Genomic DNA, 22,761 nt, shown 5'->3' on the forward strand with positions numbered 1-22,761 from the left:
TCCCATCAGTTATGTACCCTATAAACCCCTTATAAAAGTGCCTTATCATAAACTGGTACCCATAATCCCACCACCTCAGACCAGAAAATAATATCAACAGCACATTCTGCCCAGGACTGCAGCCAAAGAACCACAGTGTGCAAGCAGTTCAATGTTTCTGTCAACAACATCTGGGTTTGTTGCCTTTTTAAAAAAAATCACATTAATATGTAATATAAGCACAGACAACATCTATGAATATGTATGTGATTAACCACAGTGGCAACTATTCAGTGACCAAATGTAATTCTGTTTAACAAGCAGGTAACAGTCTGAGTTCTTGTCTATCATCAGTTTACATGCACCTATTTTTGCAGCTGCATGCCTGTAATTAACCTTAATGTGTAACCTGGTATTCTTCTCAGTCAGTAGTGCACATGAGTTCAATCCTGCCAAAAAAAAAGAGACTATTATGAGTCTTTTAGTTACAATGTGGTGGATTTACTTTGTTTGAATGTTTGAAGTTATTGTTTGTACTTGCTTCAGCAATAAAAAAAAGAAAAAAAACATTCGTGTTATAGTTTTATTCCTTTGATATCAGATACTGTGAGGAGATGTTTTCCCTCCTAACCGTTTCGGAAATTATGAAGTGTTGAAATCTGAGCGGCTGGTGAAAGCTTGAATGGACAAATGACATTTTACCAGGACATGATAGTACCTGCAGCGTGTGTGTGTGTGTGTCAGAGACAGAGTCCTAATGTCCAGCTCTGTCTAACAATAGACTCTAGTCTCTTCCATGCTGAGCAGCCATAGGGCGCTGTAGTCACATGAGTAAGAAGGGCTGGACTATGTATCCTTGATGCTCAACCTGTTTGTGAACCTTCAAGTGGCTAAAGTTTGTCAGCCATCTCTGAGCTCCCTCTGTCTGAGTCACAGGTAAGGACTCTCTTATGTTGGTGCTGCTACTTTCAATTAAATCTTTGTTTAGTCATAAATCCTGAAATTATTCACCATCTGAGAAATATTTCCTTATTTTTCCGTTTAATTGTGATCATCCAGAGTTGGAGATAAAAAGAGTTATTCTCATTTTTTAATTGTAATTGTAATTGTATTTACTGTATGTTAAGATTTTTAAAGCCACATTCAGCATGTAAAAGAAATATCTTCACATTCTTGGTTTCAGTCTTTTCTCACTAGAACAAAATTTTCTTCTGTTCTCAACCAATGTGACTGAATTACATCCATAACTAAGGTTGAGATTATTTTCTTTTCATTAGTGGCACTGCTATTAATAGATGCATTTGTAGTTACAATGACTCACAGTTAACGCACTTAGTTGTTCTGACATGAAATAAATCAGATATTTGTAGAGTAATAACCCGAGGTTATTATAACTAAGTACATTTACTCAAAGACTGTTCTTAAGTACAAATTTGAGGTTTTACTTTACTGGAGAATTTGAATTTTATGCTATTTTATAGTATTTTGCCACATTGCAGAGGGAAAGTAATACTTTTTATTCTGCTACTTTTATCTTACAGTTGCAGATTGTAGTTTCACATGCAAATTATATGAATTTATAACGAGTAAATCAATCTCCAGCACCACCTGGACCTGGACAGGCTGCATCAAAAATGGGTTCAGAACATTTATTTTTGACTCCACAGTACATTTACCTGCTAAATACCAACTGCTGAGTAAATGTTTTGAATGTTTACTTGTAACAAAGTATTTTTCCAGAGTGACATTGCAACTATAGCTCAAGTATGTTATTTCACCGCTGCCGCAGTGACCAAAGATATTCATGTCACTACTCCCACTCATTGTAAACCGTGTGAACTGGTGCCATCTCGTGCTCTGCTATGCTGTTTAATGATCAGAAATATTTGTCAGTCTAAAAATAGGCTAATAGGGATCCATTTTGCAGGGCTCATCTATAAACAAAATGTCTGACACAGAAGACGTCATGGAGGAGGAAGCTCAGTACGTTGCCATTTCTATACTTTTGCATTTTAATATTTTGATTATTTCATGTTAATTTTGTTTGTAAGATTTATTTTGTTTGTTCTTATTTCTTGCACCAATACTGCTGTTCCTGTGAAGAGAGGCAGGTGAGAAAACTAACCTTTTATGTGCAATATCTTCTTTCTCACATGTCAGTTCATTTATATTTCCTAATATTCTCTGTTTCTTGTCACAGATGAGTCAAAGCCAAAGCCAAAGTAAGTTTCTTACCTCTTTTTTTTGTTAAGGTGTTAAAACACCATTTAGGGCAGATGAGACAATAACAAACTGCTCATTTCCACAGGTTTATGACAAATATTGCGGCTCCAAAGATCCCTGATGGCGAAAAAGTGGATTTTGATGTAAGTGGAGCTTATTAATGAAGCCTGATCAACATCAACAGACATAGTTTTTAATAATATGTGATGCTGATTAGTTTTTCTGATGGCAGGACATCAGCAGGAAGCGTCAGGAGAAGGATCTCGCTGAGCTTCAGTCGCTGATCGAGGCTCATTTCATCCAGAGGAAGAAAGAGGAAGAGGAGCTCATCGCCCTCGTCAACAGAATTGTGAGTGTGTCCATCAAAGAGGAAACTGTGTGCCTCTGTTGGTTAAAAAAAAATGATTGTGTGTGTTTGTGGGCTTTTAGGAGAAGCGTCGTACTGAGAGAGCAGAGCAGCAAAGGGAGCGGGCTGAGAGAGAGAAGGAGAGGCAGGCTAGACTTGCGGTATGGTCTCAGTGCACATCAATTTATATCCTCAAAACTACAACATATTATTACCAAACAACACCAAGACAATGGTTCCTCCTTTAACTGATGCACCTGTGCTGACATACAGGAGGAAAAGGAACGTAAGGAGTTGGAGGAGCAGCGTAAGAAGCTTGATGAGGACGCTAAGAAGAAGAAGGCTCTCTCGAACATGACCCAGCAGTACAGCGCTGGGCAGAAGGTCATTCAACTCCTTGTTTCCTCTAATGTTTACAAGTGAAACATAATGTGCAGGGCTGGAAAAAGTACATTAGAAATCAAAAAAGTAGATGTGCTGTTGCTTAAGTATTTTTTTTATTTTTGCTGAGAACTACACATGTAGACGTACAAAAGCAGTTTTTTCTATTAACTTACTCTCTTACACAGGGTCACCAAAAAGGCCAGTCTGACTGTCACCATTTAATTATGAATGCCAATTAACCCCAATGAAAGATGCCTCTAAAGTGGTGACTAGCTTTACAAATTGCCTTAAAAAAAACAAAAGAGGGTCGAACTTAAATGTAAAATCCTTCCTGATTTTCCCGTAGCAGCATTACTATCAGCTACTTTGACATTCTTGTCTTTCCAACAAATATTTTGAGCACAAAACCTACAAAAGTATAAGTAAAGATGTAAGAATGTACTTGAAAAGAAAGGCTAAACAAGGCAAGTGTACTTTTTATGTTAACTTTAAGTTACTGTTTACTTTGCAGATTAAATTATCCAACAAAATATGATAAAAGTTCCCTCAACATTAAAAATCTGTTAACATACACTGTATCAGTAAATATAACAACTATATATATATATACACACATATATATGGTACCAGTCAAAAGTTTGGACACACTTTCTCATTCAAGTGAATGTGAAGGTGTGTCCAAACTTCTGACTGCTACTGTACCTTTATTTATACTGGTATCCAGGTACAGGACCTTGTTTTACAAGTGCGCTGAGTTTTACATCATAAAAACAGACAACATAAAAATAAATTAATTAATATATAAAGGTGAAAGGTTTAAAAAGGCAATAAAACATGAATACAGTCATAGTAAGAATAATAAATCAGATTTAAGTATTAATCAAAACATCAATGTATTATTCAAGAGCAATGCTGCCAAATATACAACTAAAAAACATACATATTTAGTAATAGAACAGTTATTTGAGTATTTTCACTTTTGATACTTTAGGTACATCTTAATAATGATAATAGCAAAGTTTTCAATGCATGAATTTTACTTGTAATGTAGCTGTTTTACATTGTTGTAAGTGAAGGATCTGAATACTTCTTCCACCACTTACAGTAACAAGTTTTCTTTTATTCATATATCAATCACTTGGAGAAAAATGTATAACAAAAAAACCAATATCTACTTTATTTATTGTTTCCTTCACCTTGATGTATGTATCTTTTGGGCTTGACCGGCCACGGATAGACATCCGCAGAATGAAACAGATGAAAGAGCGAGGGGAGTTAACAGATCATTAGAATAGTTATAATTAAATTTAAAACAAGTTCTCTTTCAAATCAAACATCCCGAGATATGAGTGGAAAGTCTTGTTCTTGCAATTGCGTATATAACCTTTTTTTTTTTTGACTCAAATGTAGCTTAACCATGTCATATGATATGCTACTTAAGTACATTTTAACAACAAATATTACTGGGACCACTACAGAAAACTGCAGATGAACATTTAATATCCAGGAATTCACATTATAGACACTATCACTTACTATCCTTGTAACAAATTGGCCACAATTTTGCACACTGATCATTCACAGTCCTGCCATAAACTAGGTTTTGACTTGGTCTTTTTTAATTTCTAACACAGACTGAGAGCAGAAAAGGAGCCAAGAAACAAACTGAGAGGGAGAAGAAGAAGAAGATCCTGGCTGAACGCAGGAAGATTCTCAACATCGATCATATGAATGACGAGAAACTCAAGTAAGACTGAGCTGTTTTCATGTACGTTTCAAAATCAAGTTGGTTCATGTTAATACTGATATTAACCCTAAAATAAATTAAATAAATGTACATTCTTTGCATTAGATTCAAACATGCTGATTGTTTGTATTTAGGGAGAAGGCCAATGAGCTGTGGCAGTGGCTGATGGGGCTGGAGGCTGAGAAGTTTGATCTCGGTGAAAAACTCAAAAGACAAAAGTACGATGTAAGTCTTCCAACTGCAAGTTCTGCAATAATAGGAAGGGAATCTCCCTCAATCATGATGGAAGTCAGACAAACAGAGAACCTGGAAGAAACCTGGAGACAACCATCACTGAAATTGTTGCTCATGTATTTTAGTTTTTGATGTTCTTCCAGTTATTTAAAGTATTATTTTAAAAATTATGTCAGCATGTAGCAGTCTGTCATGTTTCTGCGCTTTAGTGGAGACTGTTATAAAGATACAGTTTCTGCTGTAATAAGAGCTCCTCGACATTTACAGTAGTTTGTCTCAGGTAAAATGTGTCATATTATGTAAGGTAAGTTCTTGGCCCAAAGGAAAGTGATAAGTTTAATATGTTAAGTTTACAGAAAGTTTTCCACTTCCAAGGATTCTTTTATTATCTCTTCTGGACTTCTCAGGTATCTGTGACTTTTTAAAATGTTTAGCAAGATGTATCTTTCCTTTCAGATTAACCAGCTTCTTGCCCGAGTCCAGGATCACCAAAAGTAAGTACAAGGACCCCGACGGTGGGTGGTTGTAGTTTTGATTACTATTAAGAATAGATGCTGATCTCGTCTCTCTGATTCTTCAAAATCTTCTCCAAATCTTCTTCACTAAAACTACAAAGATGAATTCTGAATGAATCCTAACATAAAAAATACTCAAATTGCAGATGAACAAATCATTCTCCACCCATCATTATCACAGCATGCAAACGTTCCTGTTTGTAATTTATGTTGCATCGAGTCGACTCTGCGTGGTAATATTATGCATTTTAAAGAAAGAACTGGCTGAAACAAAACGAACTGCAACACAAGTTCTGATATAGTTTGAAATTATGAGATATGCATTAAAAAAATGTCCCAGAGTTGTATAATTATCCATCTGTGAGCATAAACAAGATTCTTGCAAGTCTACAAAAAAAAGAGAAACTTTCCTTTTTGTTTGTAACGTCATTAGCAAGACAAGTCCTGCACCTAAAATTTAACTTGAGCCAAACTTATTTTGTGTCATAACTGGGGCAAAAAGTCAGAGAATAAGAGATAAAGGATACTGTGTAGCATCATAATAGAGATTTGGGCAGTTAAACATCAAACAAAGCAACCTGTTCATTGATCTGTTGATTGATTTGCTTAATGCTGCATTCACATGACCTCCACTTGTCCTGAACCACCTGACTGCGGTGTTGGGCATTAACCTTTTCCTGCACCCTTTCAGCGCCAAAGGTCGTGGCAAGGGCAAGATGGGAGGCCGACTGAGGTAAAGAAGCTACCGGACAGGGACGTGGCAGACCAGGACACCAGTGATTGGCAGATGTGTGTGTATTCATTGCTCTGTTGTATTGGGTTACATGTGAATTATCCATATATCAAGTCAATAAATAAGCCATTGCTTCCGACTCTGCTGTCTCTCTGCAAACTATACACACGGTTTCTGTAATTCTCTCCAACATATGCAGCAGAACATTTCAATAGCCAGAATAATACAATAACAGCTCAGTGAAGGTATTGACATGTCTAAAAATGTTCTTGTTGAATAATGACATATAAACACACAGGGACACATGTGGGTCTGATGGGGTACTGCTCAATGTCTACATAAAAGTAGTACTGCTATTTACATGAAACAGAAGACAGTGTAAAAATTGTATTTAAACCTATTCATATTGACAACCAACATAAAACATCTACATTAAGTGCATTTCTTTGGAAAAAATTAGCAGTACACACATTATGTTGTCAACATCTAATAAAAGAATTGAGCATTATGACAGCGTGATGAAGACAGCGTCTACACAAGTTTGTCATTTCTAGCTTTAATTCAAACCCTAAGTTAAGAGCAGACATTCCTCAGCAAGGCTCCACACAGTGGTGATGCATAACATTATCTCTATATTTATTGTTTTAATTACATAAAAATAGAATAATCTAGGACATGAGCATGAGTTGATGCTGATGATGGGGGGCTGACAGATTGATATGTGCTGCCCTTCATTGAATCCAAGTCCTTACTGTACATTAAAACTATGTCTGGATATACACATATCGACACCAGTGCATTTTTCAAGTTGTTCGTCTCTGCAGTCCGAGTTTCTGGGAGACACAGCAGGGTTTCGCGGCGTTTCAGTGGTCCATGAGGAGGAAGGGTCCGTGTAAGAGGCCGTCCTCACCACAGGTGTGTTTCTCTGATTTCTGCTATCACCTGGCTGGCTTTCTGCAACGCCTGGACACGGGAATTAAATGAAAAAAGGAGGAAAGTGTGTAAAGTCGATAACACTGTTATTTTAGGATACCAATAGGGGTACGCAACTAGTAGACATACACTTAAAGTACAGTATTTGACAGTTATCTTAAAGCTTAAAAGTCTCTCTACTCATACGCTTATAAATCTGATAATATGGAAATCAATGAGAGACAACGTTATCTGAATTTACCAAATATAGTCTTGTACAGTGTGTATAAATATAGTATAAACCTGCAATAACTGATTTGTTGCCACCTGGGGGCAGTAGAAACAAGCTGTGAACACAACACTGACATTTTTATCACCTTTTAATTTATGGCAAAATTTGTTAGCGGTACAGAGGCCTATTTATGCATCCAACAGATACAAAACAACACTAACATTTATTTAGAGTCATGATTTTGGTCATCTGAGTAATTTAAATCGAACAGTCACTCTATTTTTAGCTCTGTATCTGTCTCTTTAGCTGATAAATGTTCCACTGCGTTCACCAGCAAGTCAGTGACGTTATTTGTGTGCTGTTTTGGTGGTGAGCGGGTATTGTTCAGCAGGTTTTTAGTAGGTTTTTCTCTGAAAACACCTGCCTGGTACAGCTGAACACAAAGCTGATGAAAGTGGAACATAAAACCAAAACAATGAGCTGAAAGATGCTGCGAAGCTCTGTAGAGCTGGGGGGAACTACTTAGATTTTAATTCTGTGGGTTCATCAATAAGAGCCCTTTTACGCAACACACCCGTATTACGTATTACATCCACTGTTTACATAAAATATTGATTATAGCTGCTTAAAAAAAAAGGTCAGTGTTCTTTTCACTTTTTATGAGCTGTGACTGACACTGGATCTTGTTTTGGGAATCCACAGTAACACTTGATGAATCTGTTTACCTTGAGCATGTCTGCAGCCTCGTTGCGTCTCTGAGCCATGTCCTCGGACTCTGTCAGAAGGTCATTGAGCAGGGCCGTCTTGTATAACTGACCCACCAGCTCACTCTGCAGGCAGTCCTTCACGTGGTTCACCAAGAAGTGCATCACTGCTTTTGGTACACTGAGGCCAAACAACAACACAGAGGATTGAAGAAAGGACACGACAGTAAAGCACAAAGAGAAAGACTAATCATGCAAATATCTATGCATCTATATCTAATCATTGAGAGTAGAATAAAGCGCAGGTTTGTGTACCTGTCCTGAATGTTCTTCCGTACAATCAGAAAGTATGACTTGATGAGTCTCTCGATGACCTCGCAGTCTCTCTGTTCCCGAGCAGACAACTTCCTGGACACTGGAACAGGCTGCCAATGAAAAGGCGTCAAATCTGATTGTTAATGAACTAAATGAGATGTACTCAGGAAAATGAATTCATAAACAGTAAAAACAAGAAGGAAACGGTCAGCGCAAAGGTTCACGGCTCAATGTCTCATGCTCGTTTCATATGACATGGGCCAATATTGCTGTAGAACAATATTAAAAGGTTTCTGTAGAGGTTTAAAGGTTGTTTTTTTAAATACATAAAACAGTATACGCCAAGCAAGTGAGACTTTCTAAACTACAACACAAAAAGTGCATGTGCTATTAAAAAAACCTGACTGCCCTCATGAGTTTACAAAGGCAGAGTGCTCACCACATCTAGCAGGTTGACAGCGTGGCCCTTCTGTGGGCTCACAGGGAGGGTAGTCTGGAGCATGGCCCTGTCACCAAGTGCACCATCCTCTCCCTTCTTCAGCATGCCCCTCCAGTTCCCCGTCCCACCGTCTGTCTGCTCGCTGACAGCGCTGCCCTGAGAGCCACCGGCTGCTGCCTACAGCCGAGAGATACAGAGAGACAGATGCGGGGTGAGGATCTGTCTGGGATACGTGCTCAGGCACTGACGGGGGTTTCGGAAATGCATCATGTACATAGGAAGTCAGGAAAAGTGGTTAAATCAACAAGGTTAATACAATATTTCAAAAACAGCACACAGAGATAACACTTACAAATAATAGCATGCTGCGGGCCTTCTTTGACTTCACTACTGTACTAAGAAGTTCATCCAGACTATTGTTAATTCTTCTTCTAAAACTGAACAAGACTTGGTGGAAAATACCAACAGACATTGTGCATTAATAGATTTCTCAACTGGTAGATATTTTGCTAAACCATTTCTACCAGGGTGGCCACCCCTTTGGTTGTGTTGGGTCATTGTGGGTAATTTTGCTTCTTCATGTCTATACTGGATTTACAGAATTTTAACAGAATCCTGAATATGATTGGAATTAATATTTTATTTACAGGATTAGCCAAAAACAGACAATCCTACCCTGTTATTTTTATGGATGTTTTTCATCATGATATATATCACTTTGTTACAAAATTACATGTGCCATGATAGAAGATTTTGTCCATATTTTCCACCCTCACCGACGCTAATTATGTTTTTCTTGTTCTCTTCACTTTAAATAAACCAATACATGCCACCTGAGTCACGTCTTCTTGTGTTTCTTCTGATAAAGAAACTACCATGCAGAATAACACAGTTAGATGTACGACACAGAGTGAAGGTCAAAGGTCAGATCAGTTAGGTTTATATAGTGTGAAAACTGCCCGACTGCATTTGTAGAACACTGAGGGCACAACCAACTGCTGCAACAGGGGTTTGGCCAGATTTTAGAGGAGTATAGTAAGGACTTGGGGTGGGCAGGCAGTGAGTGAACGGGACACACCTTAGCGACCTCGCCCTCGGGGGCAGGAGGCTCAGTGAGGGAGAGAGACTGCCCATCTGGGCCTCTAAGAGACTACGGAAAGACAACATCAGGAAGAAAAAAGTGGACAGAAAACTGACAGGCAGGCAGAGGAGAGCATGAGCTTCACATAATGTGGACTCTGTTAGATTTGATATGGAAGAAGTTTGAAGTTGGTTAATTCTTCAGCGAAAACAGAGTAAACCTGTTAACAAGATGTTATCAGAAAACAGAAATATATCATAAAGAGTGACTGTACCTTGTCTCTTGGGACAGCAGAGGGCAGGTCTCTCATTCGGTTGCGTCTCTGCTCCTATGAAAATTTAAGTTTGACAACTCGGTCACGTATTCAACACACCAGAGTTTCTTTTTTTTTTTTTTTTAAACTTTTGCATTCACACCTTAAAGTTGTACAGTTAAAGATAGTTTTATGATATTCCATCTTTCATGGTCCCCAACTTTAATATGAATGTGAATGTGCTGCAGCTTTTATGCAAAAGAAGTGTAACGCTATCTGTGTGAGTAGATGCTCATCTCTTACTTCTATGTTATTGTTCATGAGGCCACAGGCATCGGCAAAGTCGGGGTGTTTGGTGTTGATATAGGCCAGCTCAATGGCAACTAGGTTGTGAACCTGAAAAGAAATAAATAATGATTAAATAATCAGATGAGGACGCCGATAAAAGTCTCTTTGAAATGCTGAGTGGTATTTAGGGTCCCGACCATTTCATTGGTGACTGGGAGTCTCTTTCTGAGGAGGGAGGTGACCACTTCCACTATGGCATCATGGAGCTTTGGAAACCTCAGCAGCTCCTGCAGAGATAAACAATAATCATGATTAGCTACTGTTTGCATCTTGAATACAGTGATGTGGTTAGTCCTGTGCGTGAAAAGAGCCGACACCAATTGCGTGTATTTACAGGACACCTCTATGTTTTAGTTTTTAATGGTATGTGTGAAGTGTCTGAGTGTATTTATCACCTGTGTGCTGTAGTTGCTGCAGTGCTGGATAATCCTCTGCATCTCCTCGTGAACCAGCTCCACGCAGCGCAAACTGGGCTCCTCCAGACGCTTGACTTGCCTCTTCACCAGCAACTCAAATGAAACCTCAGGCACGAATAAAGCAGGCCTCGGGCCCTGTCAAAACCAACAGCACGATAACTCTTCAGAAAAGTGTAATTTAAGACAACAATTACAAGTTAAAGAAGTAGCAGAAACCCACCGTTGCATTTCTGATTGCTGTGAGCACATCGATGGTTGTCAGACCACCCAGAGGATCTACTGACTCCAATGTGCGACCAAACGTCTCATGAAATATGTAACAGATTCTTGCTCCACCACATCTAAGAAAAAGCAGAGGAAGATACATTAAACATACCAGCAGGAATTGTTTTCAGTGAGATACCAGCACCCCTCAGTGGTGTCTGAAGGTACATGCAGTTACAAGAGTTGTGTAACTCACAGTTCAGCTGTCTCAATGTACTTGGCCGTGCCCTCTATGGTGTTGCAGTACTCTGCGGCAAACTTGGTGATGAGCTGCAGCAGCGTGGCACTTTTGTCATCGACGGGTTCACCGTAACTGTTGAGTAAAGACTGGTACTGGGCCGCCAGCACATTAATCCTAGTTTTGAGCTCAGGAAGACAGTCTCTGATGTGGTGCATGAGTAACCTATGACAAGATAGAAGAAAACAGCTTACGCTTTGATTGGAAAATAAAGTGAGGGATTATCTACAGACTGTAGCGGTGTCGAAGATTCAGACATAATGTGTCAATAAACTAATCTGTAAATAAGCAAATTCCATTGATACATAAACTCAAACTCCTACCTATTCAATGTCCTGGCAAGATATTTGGTTCCATTTCTGTTTGCGAGGGAGGGGTACTTCTTTTGTAGGAAGGCATATTCATCACGAATAGAATCTGCCACCGACTTCTTCTGATTGATATCCAGCTGACTCCTGAGAAAATAAATAGATACAAAAATACAATTACAGGGTGGTTTGTCAGTCTTACCACCGCCAACACCCACCAAGTGGCTGTATTACTTACTGACGAGATATAAGAGGATAACATAGCAAATTAATGCAGTGTTACCTGTTGACTACTCCAATAATCCCCAGTTTCACAGGGATGACCCTGCCCATCAATATATCCATGGCATCTGTACCAGCATCCATCAGATCCAGCTTGGTCACCACCGCTAGCGTCCTCCTGCCTGAATACACAGACGTACACACCTGGCTATAAAATAGCAATGATGCAGGGTATTCGAAAGGTGCATGATTTAATAAACAAAAATAAGGGCGTGTGCTGATTACACGTCAAAAGTAAAAAAAGAGAAGAAAAGAAGACAAACAAGGAGGGCATCTACCATCAGGGTCAACCTCACGGGCCACTTTCAGGGCCTCGGATGTTGCCATGTCTGTGTTGGCGGCAGTAACAGCCAGGATGATGGAGTTGGGGTTGGAGATGTACTTCACAATCAGTTCTTTGATCTGAATCTCTATGTCGTTGGGCTGGTCTCCAACAGGTACCTGTTTCAACAAAGACACGATAGATTCAAACAATGAAATTACATGTTCGGATATGCGGAAGCAAAAGGTAAACATATCTTACCTTTGTAATGCCAGGAAGGTCCACCAGTGTAAGGTTCACAACGTGTGGTGAGAAGATTTTTAGGTGAATGGGTTCATCACTAATACCCTAGACAAAAAACAAAACAAATCAATTGCTCTGTTATTTTTAGGGCCTGATACTGTTTGAGAGGTCGATTCAAAATCTCAAGTTGATGTTGACATTTAAAGATCATCTACTTTCTCCAGGGATATCTTTTTTTTTTTTTTTGGCAGCTTCTCACGTTCCCTCTTTAAGGCCTTAATTAGCATACCTTGTTATTGCCAGACATTCTTTCCGTTTCTGCTTCAATTTCTTGCCTGATCTCCTCGAATTCTGTGTAGATCTGAAAACAATTAAGCCATGAAAAGTTAAGACTCCAACATGTTAGCAACATAAATTTCAATATCTATATTCTGATATAAGTTGGAGTTTCTGATAATCAAACAACAACACGAGGTGAAAAAACAGAAAAATGGGAAATGACCAGAGGATAATTTGTAAAAAGACATTTTCTGAGAAGTCCTGTACATTGCCATGGGGCTATCAGGACATCATAATTGTTTCTTTGTTCAAAGAACTTTGTGGAGCTCAAAAGACAAAGTTCAACCTTGGAGGACTTCAGCTATATGAATATTTATAGCTATTGAAAGAGTGCTTGATCTCATTACATATTATTGATGTTTTTGTACATATCACAAAAACACATGATCATCTCCTGTAACAAATCCAGAAATGTCAGTGAATCATACAGAATACAGAACAAGGCTATCCAATCCAGTTTATTAAATATTCAGATGTTTCTATATACAGCAGCGGCAGGGAAACTCTACTCCGAAGTATTACTTTGTGGGAAACAAGGCTGAGGACAAGAGCCTGAAAACTCTACCTTGTTTTTGGTGTGCAGGAATTTGCCCCACTCCTCTCCGTCGATGCCTGCAGAAATACAAAGTTGAGGACAGATGTTTCAGTTAATGATGTGACAGATGTGGCCTTGAGATCAGGGTTATCATCACTGTCGCTGTGTTAAATGTCTCAAGGGAAGATTTCTCTCTTGGCAAAGATGGGACGGAAAAACTCATCAGATCCACAGCTGAAGAGTATTTAACCAAAAAAAAAAAAAGGACAATGGAAAAACTGTTGTTTTCACACAACAGTGATGGAAGCGGAAGATAATCTAAAGCAAAATAAAGCAAGGTGCATTTGGGGAAGCAGAGATCTAAAAAGTGTAACAGTCTTTCAAAAACAAATGATTTAAGCTGCAATAATTGAAATTGCAACAAAACAAGGAAACAACATTACAAGGGTGGAGTCTGTTAGTCATCTTAGAGGAAGCTGGTATTTGAGGACATTATCGGTGTATTGTGAGGAAGTTGGAATCGGTGTGGACGTTCAAATAACTACTGACTTTTAAAATATACAACTAAGTGCAAACTGAACAACAGCATTGTGCTAAATTTACTTGACTAACTTCAACTGACAGAGACCAGCCTAAATGGAGGCAAGGGCATGAGCTGAATAAAGTGAAGGCACATGGTTTGGCAGCTTTTGAGAAGCTACACAAATACAAGGCAGGATGGGGCAGAATGGGCAAAAGAGAAGGGGAGGTTATGTAATATACAAACACATTAAGGCAAAGAACAAGTAAAAGGAGACCTCTGTAAAGGCGTCCATTTTTCTTGGGTTCTGTGGTTAAAGAGAGATGACAGGAGACAAAAGAGTTAGCCTGGCTATCTGCAGCTCCTGTATGAAACTCTACAGAAACGCAGAGTTACTCTGAGGTCTTTCCCAGAAGGCTGCACTAAATAAACACAGGATCTTGGCACATTTAAGTCCACTGTTCTTTTCACCCAGAACTGAAGATATCAGTGTTGGTTCTGAGTTAAAATTCAGTACATTTCTCTGCAGAATGACAGAACTCAGATTTACATGATTCTTTCTAGCTGCCTGTGTGAATCCTGCAATAACTGCAACATCCCCATGCATCTATTATACAAGTGTACAAACGTCAATCTGCTAAATGCTGCATTTCCTGATATGGTTTCAAGCTGACAGCAAAATGCATATACATGATTAAAAACAGTTTCTTGGAGAGGTTGACATGTCAGTACTTCATAACAACCATAAAGGCACAACAGATAGAGAAGCAGCAGCAGCAGCAGGTAAAGCGACGTTACCATTCTCTTCACTGGTTTTCCTGCGGTCTTCTGGGTCGATGTGCACTAGCTGTAGGATGAGGGGCCGGCGTGTGACGATGCCAGTGCCACGTGGTAGGATGTCCCTGCCAACCAGGCTCTCTAAAACCGAACTCTTCCCACTGCTCTGTAGACAATAACAACAACACAAAACAAAACCAGAGGTGTAGACTTAAATATGCATGACTCGCCGACCAGCAAATACGTACAAAACACATTCTACTGAGGTCGACTGCATCTAACTACTTTTCTGTGTGTTAATTCAAAGAAATGTGCAGTAGAATAACCTCTAATGAGATCTGGTGAACCAAAATATCTCACTTGGCTTGCAGATTCCTCTCTAATGGACTGATTTCCTCAGAAGGGCATAAGGGCTGGGAATGTTATAAGTTACTTCCTCTGTAGAAGTAGTCCTACTGCTGTCTTGTTGACTTATATAGGTGGACCTAACTATAGACATGACAGGGATAACTTATTATTAATACTTCACATCAGGTCTCAGTGACAGCTGTCCTAACTGAAGGTCTTTGCAGATTTGGGTTTTTGTGGGGCCGTGGCAAGGGCAAACATAACAAACCAGGCATTTAAACCATCCTTTGGCCTGCCTTGTCTCACTGTAACACCCTCAGATGCCTGCCAAAGGTCTGAGACAGCCACATCCTATTATCAGCCCAGTGAAAGTAAACGTGCTAGACAAAACCTGCTACTCTAAACCAATTAGGTTCTTGTATGTACACAAGGTGGTTAGGTAGACAGGGTGAAACTGTATTAGAGAAGAGAGGCATTGATTGAACTTTGTGGTCACTTGTTGTTTGTGGTGCTGTTATACGCTGAGAGGTGTTTGTAAAAAATGTGTCCATCCCATTCATGTCAAAGAAAGAACACTATATTTACAAATAATATATTAACACTGCTCTAAAACAGTTTTGACAAAAAAACTGAACATTATAAAACTGAAGGAAGGATACTACAGGGCTGCTGTATAAGACTTTATAAGCTTTATTTGCTAAGGGTAACTAATAAACTGGCAACTGAGTATAGGTTGTTTTTTATGATTATGTGTGAATGGAGAGTATTTTTAAAGCACAGCAAACCATGTTTTCCATGAAGGCAGATGCTACTGTCTGTATATACTGTTACATATGTATATAAATTGTGTAAATTCTTAAAATATCAATGAACACTTAATTCTAACATCCATTGATAATCATGCACCTTACTACCTTTAACTGTGTATTCTCAACGAATAGTATATTATACTTATGGTTATATCTCTAGTCTATCTAGCTATACAATCTATCTATCTATGCTAGTAGCGTGAGAGGCATGAGGAGAGCAACGTGTTTATGTTTAGTGATCTATATTTAAATAAGTTTAAGAAAAGCAGAATTATATTTTGTTTTTAGCATAATGATCTTTGGGTTAGTTGATGTTTGCTTGTTTCTTAACTGTCAGCTACGACAATGCTACACGAGTTTGTAAGTGAAATCAGATGTAGCTAAGTTCATGCTAACTTTTAAGTTTTACGTTAAATTGGTTAACTCAGATGTGGATAAACAGCCGAAACTTATGTTAAATCAGTCTATTCAGATACCACTCTTCGACCTGTACATGAAACTGAAAGAAAAACTGCGGTGAAGACAACAGAAGTAGGCAAAACAATAAGTTGGCGCAGGCTAACCAACTTGCTAGCCTTTAAGCAAAGTGACGTTTCTCACCTGAGTCCCCACAACAACTATCTGCGGCAGCTGAATTATATCTGCGCCGACCGTGTTAAATACATCTTGCAGTTTGTTTATGACAGGTATGAGGGCCTCCATTAGCTCCGATACTGATCCCGACCTGTCAAATTGACGTCTTTACCCTGCTTTACCCTGCCGCACAAAGTCATTCAATGTCCCTCAGCTAAAGCAACTGGCGTCGCTTTGGATCTGCTAACTGCGCACACAGTTGCTCAAAGTTGCATTATGGGAGTTTGAGTTTAAGAAACACGCGCTCAACAGCGCTGCTGACAGGATTTGTCTTTTGCTAAACTACATTTCCTATGGGTGACATCGTGTTCGTGTTCAACCAATAAAAAAAAAAGAAATTTATTTTTCCCCTACGCAACAGTAACTAAGGTGAAAATCAAAATATTTATGTGAAACCAACGAATGAATGCATCGACGTTTGATGAAACTGGTATGAAGTTAATAGATATAGGCTGGACTATGGAAATTTTGGTAAAAATATGTACCAGTTAGCTATAAGTTTAACAAATTTTTTTTTTTTGGAAAACTAGCTCAGTTAGCTGTGTCGTGTCTATGAGTTTGATCCACTGGTAATTTCCGCATCAAAGTTGTGTTTCAAGCAAAACAAGCAAAAACAAACAAAACAACACACTACAACACTATAAAATGTTCACTAAAGATGGAATAAGCCAGATTTTGGAGTCACCGTCTATTTTAACATTCAGAGTTTTAGGTATTGAGCTGATTATCTTATCCAAAATTAAAATAAACACAACATTATCACTCTCATACGACATATAACATATAATCAAAACAGGAAGAAGCTCAGTTTGGTCTCAAGTTTTTATTTCTCTAAACACATTCTTTAGAAACTACACACATATCCAGAAAATTATACAAAATTGAAAGTGCTACTGGATATTTTACAACAACAATATCAATATAGTAAAAATAAATAGTGCACACCACATTGTCAAAGGAGCATGTCACTGTAACTATTTGTCAGGAATGAAGTAACAAGTGATATGTTAGGAAAAATGTCTCATCTTCTCAGTATGTACTGGGAGTTTCACCAACTCATCAACACTGGGGTGAGCAGCCATCACCAAATTTACAGCTTAAGTGATGAACTGTGATGCTTGTATTTAAGTATACAAATTATACAAAGTAGACAACATACTGTAGAATATTTTGTAAGCTTTGTAGTACTGCATTATTCTTACCCTTAACCTTAATTTTAAAAAATACAGAACAGTGTTTCCATTAAAAAGAAAAACAATAAAAAAAACATTTTGACAGGTAAAAATTTACAATTTTGAAACCCCAAGTACATTCTGTAGTCAGCTTATGGTTCAAGTGGTCCACTGAGAGTTAGGTTACACATACACATCAATCTTCATATTACAACTGACATGGCAGTCAATTTTTTTTTTTTTTAATTTACGGATTTTTGGTTAAATTTCAAGTAATGTAATTGCAAGCCTGTAGTAAATAACCTACATTTAGAAAGTATAATTTAAAAAATGATATACTTCAATTCAGAAATGCTTGTGACTTTTTATTTTACTGAAGGTGGCCTTGATATAGATGACTTCTGACAGTTATATCAAATACTTCATTAAAAACTATTTTAATTTAGAAGCAACTTAATCATAATATGAAAAATCGCAACAAATGTGAGTCATGTCAGGTTGAACGGTCTGCAGCATTTTTTAACATAAAAGAGGTCCTACAATCGAGCACAGGCCAAATCAAATGTAATCGAACTGCAGTTCTGTCTGAAGTATAACGCAATCAAATAGCAATAATCCTGCAATACCTTTGTAAAACTTATTATGCTAAATTTTTGTTGAGCATGTGTCAGTGGAGTGCTGATTCACTTTTAATGATTTTAGAGGCTGCAATGTGCCTCTAAAGTTCCAAAGACGTTGAGCCAAAACTTCTCTGATACAATCCAAGCAAAACAGAACAAATAAAGTTCACATTTTGGTGATTTATTGCAGGGCTGCTGCACTGGTTTTCAGGCATTTTGTCCACTCCTGTAAATCAAGGCCACTTCCACTAAAATCTGAGTCACTAACATACTGCATCTCAATTCCCTTATACCTCTTTTTAATTATGTTTTCTGATTTAAGGACATTTATAATAATTTAGCTACAAATGCTAAGATTTACAGTGCAGTGTAGAGTACAAAATGAGCCAAATGAAGTACTACAAACTTTAACAGGCCGACATGTGCAGGGTCACATATTTTTGTTGGCATTGCTCCCCATTTGACAACCATAAGCAAAACTCCACCTGCTGCTATTGTTTCTGCCTCCAGCTGTGTTTTGAGACTCACAATAGGCAAAAAAAACCTACACAAAAGAAACTAAAAACCGCACAAAACATGGGTTTGGTGAACAAGTGATGAATCGACATAAGTATTTCTGCGCAAAATTAACCAGGAGTGCTTTATTTCTCCAAACAGGAAAAATAACTATGTTTTCAAATTCCACTACCAAGACAAGTTTCTTTAAAAACATACTGTCAACAGCTTTCTTCAACAATAAGTGAACGACTACAACAATCATTTAAGAGTCCATGAGCACACACAGGAAATAGCTTGACCAAAGAATAGCTTATTTGAGTTTAGACCTATGCTAAGTAAACAGAATATTCACTGCCATTCAGTGCTGGGACATCAGTTCACAATGTCACTGTTCAAATTTCACAGCATTTGAACTAGTGGCTTTCTGTTACATAAATCAGTACAATAGTATTGTATCCTCTTAAGGCAATTTTCAGTTGGAATTCATTTTATGTTGCATATTACGATGCAGTGCAGTCTGTGTATGTGGTCACCATATTTCCTCTGCGCTGTGTCACTGTTCTACAGTGCTGTTTTGATGCACCATGAAACCTGCTTTCAGTCTGTTTGGTGTGTCTGTCAAAAGTAAACATTCTCTCTATGTCGTCAAACACGTCGTCAAAGATACCTGCTCCAAAACCTCCTTGAAAGTGTCTCTTGTGTCTGCTGTGGGACTCCTTGTGGGACCTGGAGTGTTCTTCAAAGTGTCTTCGGTGACGGGCGTGCCTGTTCTGGCTGTAGATGTCAAAGTCCTTGAATATGTCGTCAAAATTGAAGCTGAAAGGTTGTTGGGCGTTCTGTCTACGTCTGTCTTGTGTCTCCCCGGTGAAGTAGGCAGAGCTGCCCCTGAACTGGTCGTACTCTCTTCTTCTGGTTTCATCCGATAAAGTTTCATAAGCTGCAAAAAAAAAAAAAAAGACAATAGTAAATGGGAAATCTCTGCCTGCTTTAAATTAACAAAATATTTGATTGAAGACAATAATTATATTCTTTAGGTAAGAAACAATTCATCTTTACACACACATTTAGGGCTGCAACTAATGATTATTTTCATTATTTATGAATTGCTTTAAAATTGGCCATAAAATGTCAGTAAACAGTGAAAAAATTATGTCTTTAAATGTCTTCTACTGACCAACTAGCAGTCGAAAACACAAAAATATTCACTTTACTATCATGTGAAATATGCCTAGAAGCATCAAATTGTCACAATTGAGAAACTGGAGCCTGAAAAAGTTTGGTAGTTTTTGCTCTAAAAAAAAAGAGCAAAATGATTATTAAAGTAGTGAATTTTCTGTCAATTGACTAATTTATTAATTGACTAATCGTTGTAGCTACACATTCACAGTCCCAAAAAGAAACAAAACTATTGTACCTTCAGCAATTTCCCTGAATCTCACTTCAGCATCCGGGCTATTGTTCTTATCTGGGTGATATTTCATTGCAAGCTTGTGGAAAGCCTTTTTTATCTGACGCTCGGTGGCATCTTTAGGCACACCCAATATATCATAGTAGTCCTTCTTGGCAAGTATCAGTTCTGTTATCATGAGGATGCAAACTGCAAACGTTACAGCTGACTGTGCAGTGGCCATGACTCCGCTGTCCCCTGCATTCAAGAGAGAAAAGAGTCAGTTGGTACAGACGTTTTTGCATGCAATAAAGTGTTATATGTCTTAAATATAACAGACTCTGCAGATTTATACTAGATTGTTCTTTTTTTTTTTTTTTTTTTTTTTTTTTACACACACACACACACACCATTGCACAATAATAATAATAATAATAATAATAATAGTACACTTTATTTAAAGAGTGCTTTTCAGGGTACTCAAAGACATTTTACATAAGTTAAAAATGTACATGTGTACAATTTTATGTACACATAGACATAAACACACTGAGATGGCTCCCTCTTAATATAAGACGTCAATTTCACCGGTACCAGTTTGTGTTTTAACTGCATTAACTTTTACTATCCTTATTGTTTAAAACAATTTTTTGTTTCTTATACGTCAAATTATTCACTAAGATACTCTGATCAGATCCTCTTTATGGTCCTAATTGTATCTAAAAAATAAATAAATAAATAGTTAAAACAAAAAAGTAAATATCCTTATTTTAAAATGTTTCGTTTTCTTATCTAATAAATTGTCCAGGTTTTCAGTAATGTTATCACTGTTCCTTTATAGATTGATCATTTTTCTTTTGATTGTGTCTAGTCTAAGGTTTGTTAATCTTCTGTTTTTCTTACTTAGTTTTTTGTTTGGTTGGTTTTGTTGTGTTGTGTATATCTGTGTCTGTACAGTTTTGTTTTCCATTTGTTTTGTGAGGGTTTGTTTGGGACCCCCTTGAAAACGAGATGATACATGTCAAAGGGGTTTTATCCTGATAAAATACATTTTCAGTCATAAATTAAGGAAGTGAGTGTTAAGAATATATATTGACGCCTCTTTCAAACAAGATCCCTCATAGATAACAGCCACTTTACAGATACATCATTATCTACATTAATAGAAACTGTACTTCCCTGCAAACGTTATGTTTATGTTTATGTAACTAAGCTAAATTACACGTTATGTTTGACTCTTTCACCGTTATGTCATCATAACGTAGAACCAACCGTTACAGATAGCTGGCTAGCTGACGTTAGCTAACAGGCTATTCTCCATTTATCCTCCTGTTTTTAGGTTCACATCACTTACCTTTCTGGGGGACACGAGTACTGCTTAGCTGTTCTTCTGAACTTCCACTGATCAACGTTAACTATTTACACCAGTGCTCAACATGCCAGCGTTAGATTAGGTTTTAAATATTATCGACAAGCAGTTGTTAGCAGCAGCATCATTTGCATTTCTTCTTCTTCTTTTGTTTTGATTGGCGGTTGGCAACAAGCTTACAGGCGCATTACCGCCACCTAAAGTACTGGATGTGTAACAGTAGATTGGCATTATGAATGATTGTCAAACATTCCTCAATCATTTTGTTGCATCAGTTACGTTTTTTTTGTCTTCCCCTTCGTCTTTTTAATGGTGAATTGCAACCGGGTGGAGCATTATCACCACCAACTGTCATGTTACATTGTTCTTTTAAATATCAGTCCTGTGTTTTGTAGATAGGTGAAACAGGTCGTTCCTCAATAACTGTCTTTAATTTGCATATTTAGGACAAAGAAGAATGACATGATTCACAGTCTCCATTTGATTGCAGACATCACATGTTCAGCTTGGATGCTTCCCAATGAGGTGTAGAGATGAATTTAACTTGGTATGTCCAAGTCTAGTCCTACTAACTTTTCCCCAGTGACCTTCCCTTCTCCAACTTCTTGCTGGATCTGATACAAATGCCTTCCCTTAATAGGTCTATCTTTATCCCATAACCTGTGCCATTGCATCTTAATTTTGTTCCATGAGAAAACTTTGTGAAAACTCTACTTGATTTGCTTTAATCCATTTTTGGCCAGGTCTACTGTTTCATTCCCTTGGATGCCTATGTGAGCTGGTACCCATAGAAACTGTACACATATTCCTAGACTAATATTCTATATAAAGACGGCAAAATTTCATAGGTAATATCCTGTCTGCATTCTGAAGAGATATGTTTGATTCTCAGAGGAGACAGTTATGTTTCTGCCCTCTTTTGGACAATGTAATACTATCCTCTCCTCGTCAGCTGTCTGACAGAAACCCTGTTATATGTGTGTGTTATAGCATTTATAACTATGTACTGTTTGGATGAAACAAGCATATGTCATCATCAGGCTGTAAATCTGTTAATGAGTGTATTTTTTTAATGTCTTTAGTTGTGTGATTGCTGAAAGCAAAATGCAGAAAAAAAAATCTAAACACATCTTATTTTTATTCATTATTTTTATTCTTCATTATTTTTTTAATTTAATTTTTTATTTTCTATTTCTTATGTGTTGTATGTTGCTGCCCCTGGTATTTTGTTCCCAAAATGTACCTTATGTTCATTCATGCACTGAATAAAAAAAAAATATTTTCGATAAATATTGA

The 22,761-nt window shown here is 37.7% G+C and overlaps 3 protein-coding genes and 1 long non-coding RNA gene across 8 annotated transcripts in view; 2 read left to right on the top strand and 2 right to left on the bottom strand.

Annotated features, from left to right (window-relative positions):
• tnnt2d (troponin T2d, cardiac) overlaps positions 1–6,300 on the top strand; it is a 34,452-nt gene extending 28,152 nt beyond the window's left edge. Inside the window, exons 1-9 of one of the 2 annotated variants that reach the window (XM_067590249.1) lie at positions 2,097–2,201; positions 2,288–2,345; positions 2,435–2,551; positions 2,632–2,709; positions 2,822–2,932; positions 4,567–4,679; positions 4,814–4,904; positions 5,370–5,407; positions 6,120–6,300. In XM_067590249.1, the coding sequence (XP_067446350.1) occupies positions 2,292–2,345; positions 2,435–2,551; positions 2,632–2,709; positions 2,822–2,932; positions 4,567–4,679; positions 4,814–4,904; positions 5,370–5,407; positions 6,120–6,165 (648 nt within the window). In that variant the 5' untranslated portion in view covers positions 2,097–2,201; positions 2,288–2,291 and the 3' untranslated portion in view covers positions 6,166–6,300. Of the gene's footprint in view, positions 1–2,096; positions 2,202–2,287; positions 2,346–2,434; positions 2,552–2,631; positions 2,710–2,821; positions 2,933–4,566; positions 4,680–4,813; positions 4,905–5,369; positions 5,408–6,119 lie in introns of those variants that run through there. The other variant, XM_067590250.1, reaches the window with a different exon arrangement.
• LOC137183299 (uncharacterized) lies at positions 758–8,970 on the top strand. Its single transcript, XR_010928439.1, has 3 exons — positions 758–915; positions 1,907–1,962; positions 8,960–8,970. It is a non-coding gene; the product is annotated as an uncharacterized lncRNA (long non-coding RNA).
• dnm1l (dynamin 1-like) lies at positions 6,206–16,615 on the bottom strand. Of its 4 annotated transcripts, XM_067590244.1 has the most exons (20): positions 16,387–16,615; positions 14,651–14,795; positions 14,130–14,159; positions 13,363–13,409; positions 12,748–12,819; positions 12,477–12,563; positions 12,232–12,394; positions 11,955–12,075; positions 11,687–11,818; positions 11,322–11,528; positions 11,082–11,202; positions 10,841–10,996; positions 10,583–10,672; positions 10,401–10,493; positions 10,119–10,172; positions 9,842–9,913; positions 8,764–8,940; positions 8,325–8,434; positions 8,031–8,190; positions 6,206–7,124 (listed from the first exon to the last, which is right to left on the bottom strand). In XM_067590244.1, the coding sequence occupies exons 1-20, from the start codon at positions 16,486–16,488 to the stop codon at positions 7,068–7,070; spliced, it is 2,196 nt and encodes a 731-aa protein (XP_067446345.1). In that variant the 5' UTR covers positions 16,489–16,615; the 3' UTR covers positions 6,206–7,067. The 4 variants fall into 4 exon arrangements, with proteins under 4 accessions (XP_067446345.1, XP_067446346.1, XP_067446347.1 ...); XM_067590245.1 differs by lacking the exon at positions 14,130–14,159; XM_067590246.1 differs by lacking the exon at positions 9,842–9,913.
• Positions 16,616–17,227: 612 nt separating this feature from the next.
• dnajb9a (DnaJ heat shock protein family (Hsp40) member B9a) lies at positions 17,228–21,629 on the bottom strand. The gene is made up of 3 exons (XM_067590251.1): positions 21,451–21,629; positions 20,124–20,354; positions 17,228–19,646 (listed from the first exon to the last, which is right to left on the bottom strand). The coding sequence occupies exons 2-3, from the start codon at positions 20,338–20,340 to the stop codon at positions 19,210–19,212; spliced, it is 654 nt and encodes a 217-aa protein (XP_067446352.1). The 5' UTR covers positions 20,341–20,354; positions 21,451–21,629; the 3' UTR covers positions 17,228–19,209.
• Between the last annotated feature and the right edge of the window lie 1,132 nt (positions 21,630–22,761).

This window comes from Thunnus thynnus, chromosome 5 (genome assembly GCF_963924715.1).
Source record: "Thunnus thynnus chromosome 5, fThuThy2.1, whole genome shotgun sequence".
Lineage (NCBI taxonomy): Eukaryota > Metazoa > Chordata > Actinopteri > Scombriformes > Scombridae > Thunnus > Thunnus thynnus.

Bases quoted from the DNA above. Each gene is read 5' to 3' on its own strand.
- dnm1l (XM_067590244.1), bottom strand. From the start codon at position 16,488: ATGGAGGCCCTCATACCTGTCATAAACAAACTGCAAGATGTATTTAAC. The intron at 11,529-11,686 runs GTAGGAGTTTGA...ATCTTGTCATAG, and splicing joins CTTGCCAGGACATTGAATAG to GTTACTCATGCACCACATCA. The intron at 8,941-9,841 runs GTGTGTCCCGTT...TCTCGGCTGTAG, and splicing joins CCGAGGGCGAGGTCGCTAAG to GCAGCAGCCGGTGGCTCTCA.
- dnajb9a (XM_067590251.1), bottom strand. From the start codon at position 20,340: ATGGCCACTGCACAGTCAGCTGTAACGTTTGCAGTTTGCATCCTCATG. The intron at 19,647-20,123 runs GTACAATAGTTT...TTTTTTTTGCAG, and splicing joins ATTCAGGGAAATTGCTGAAG to CTTATGAAACTTTATCGGAT.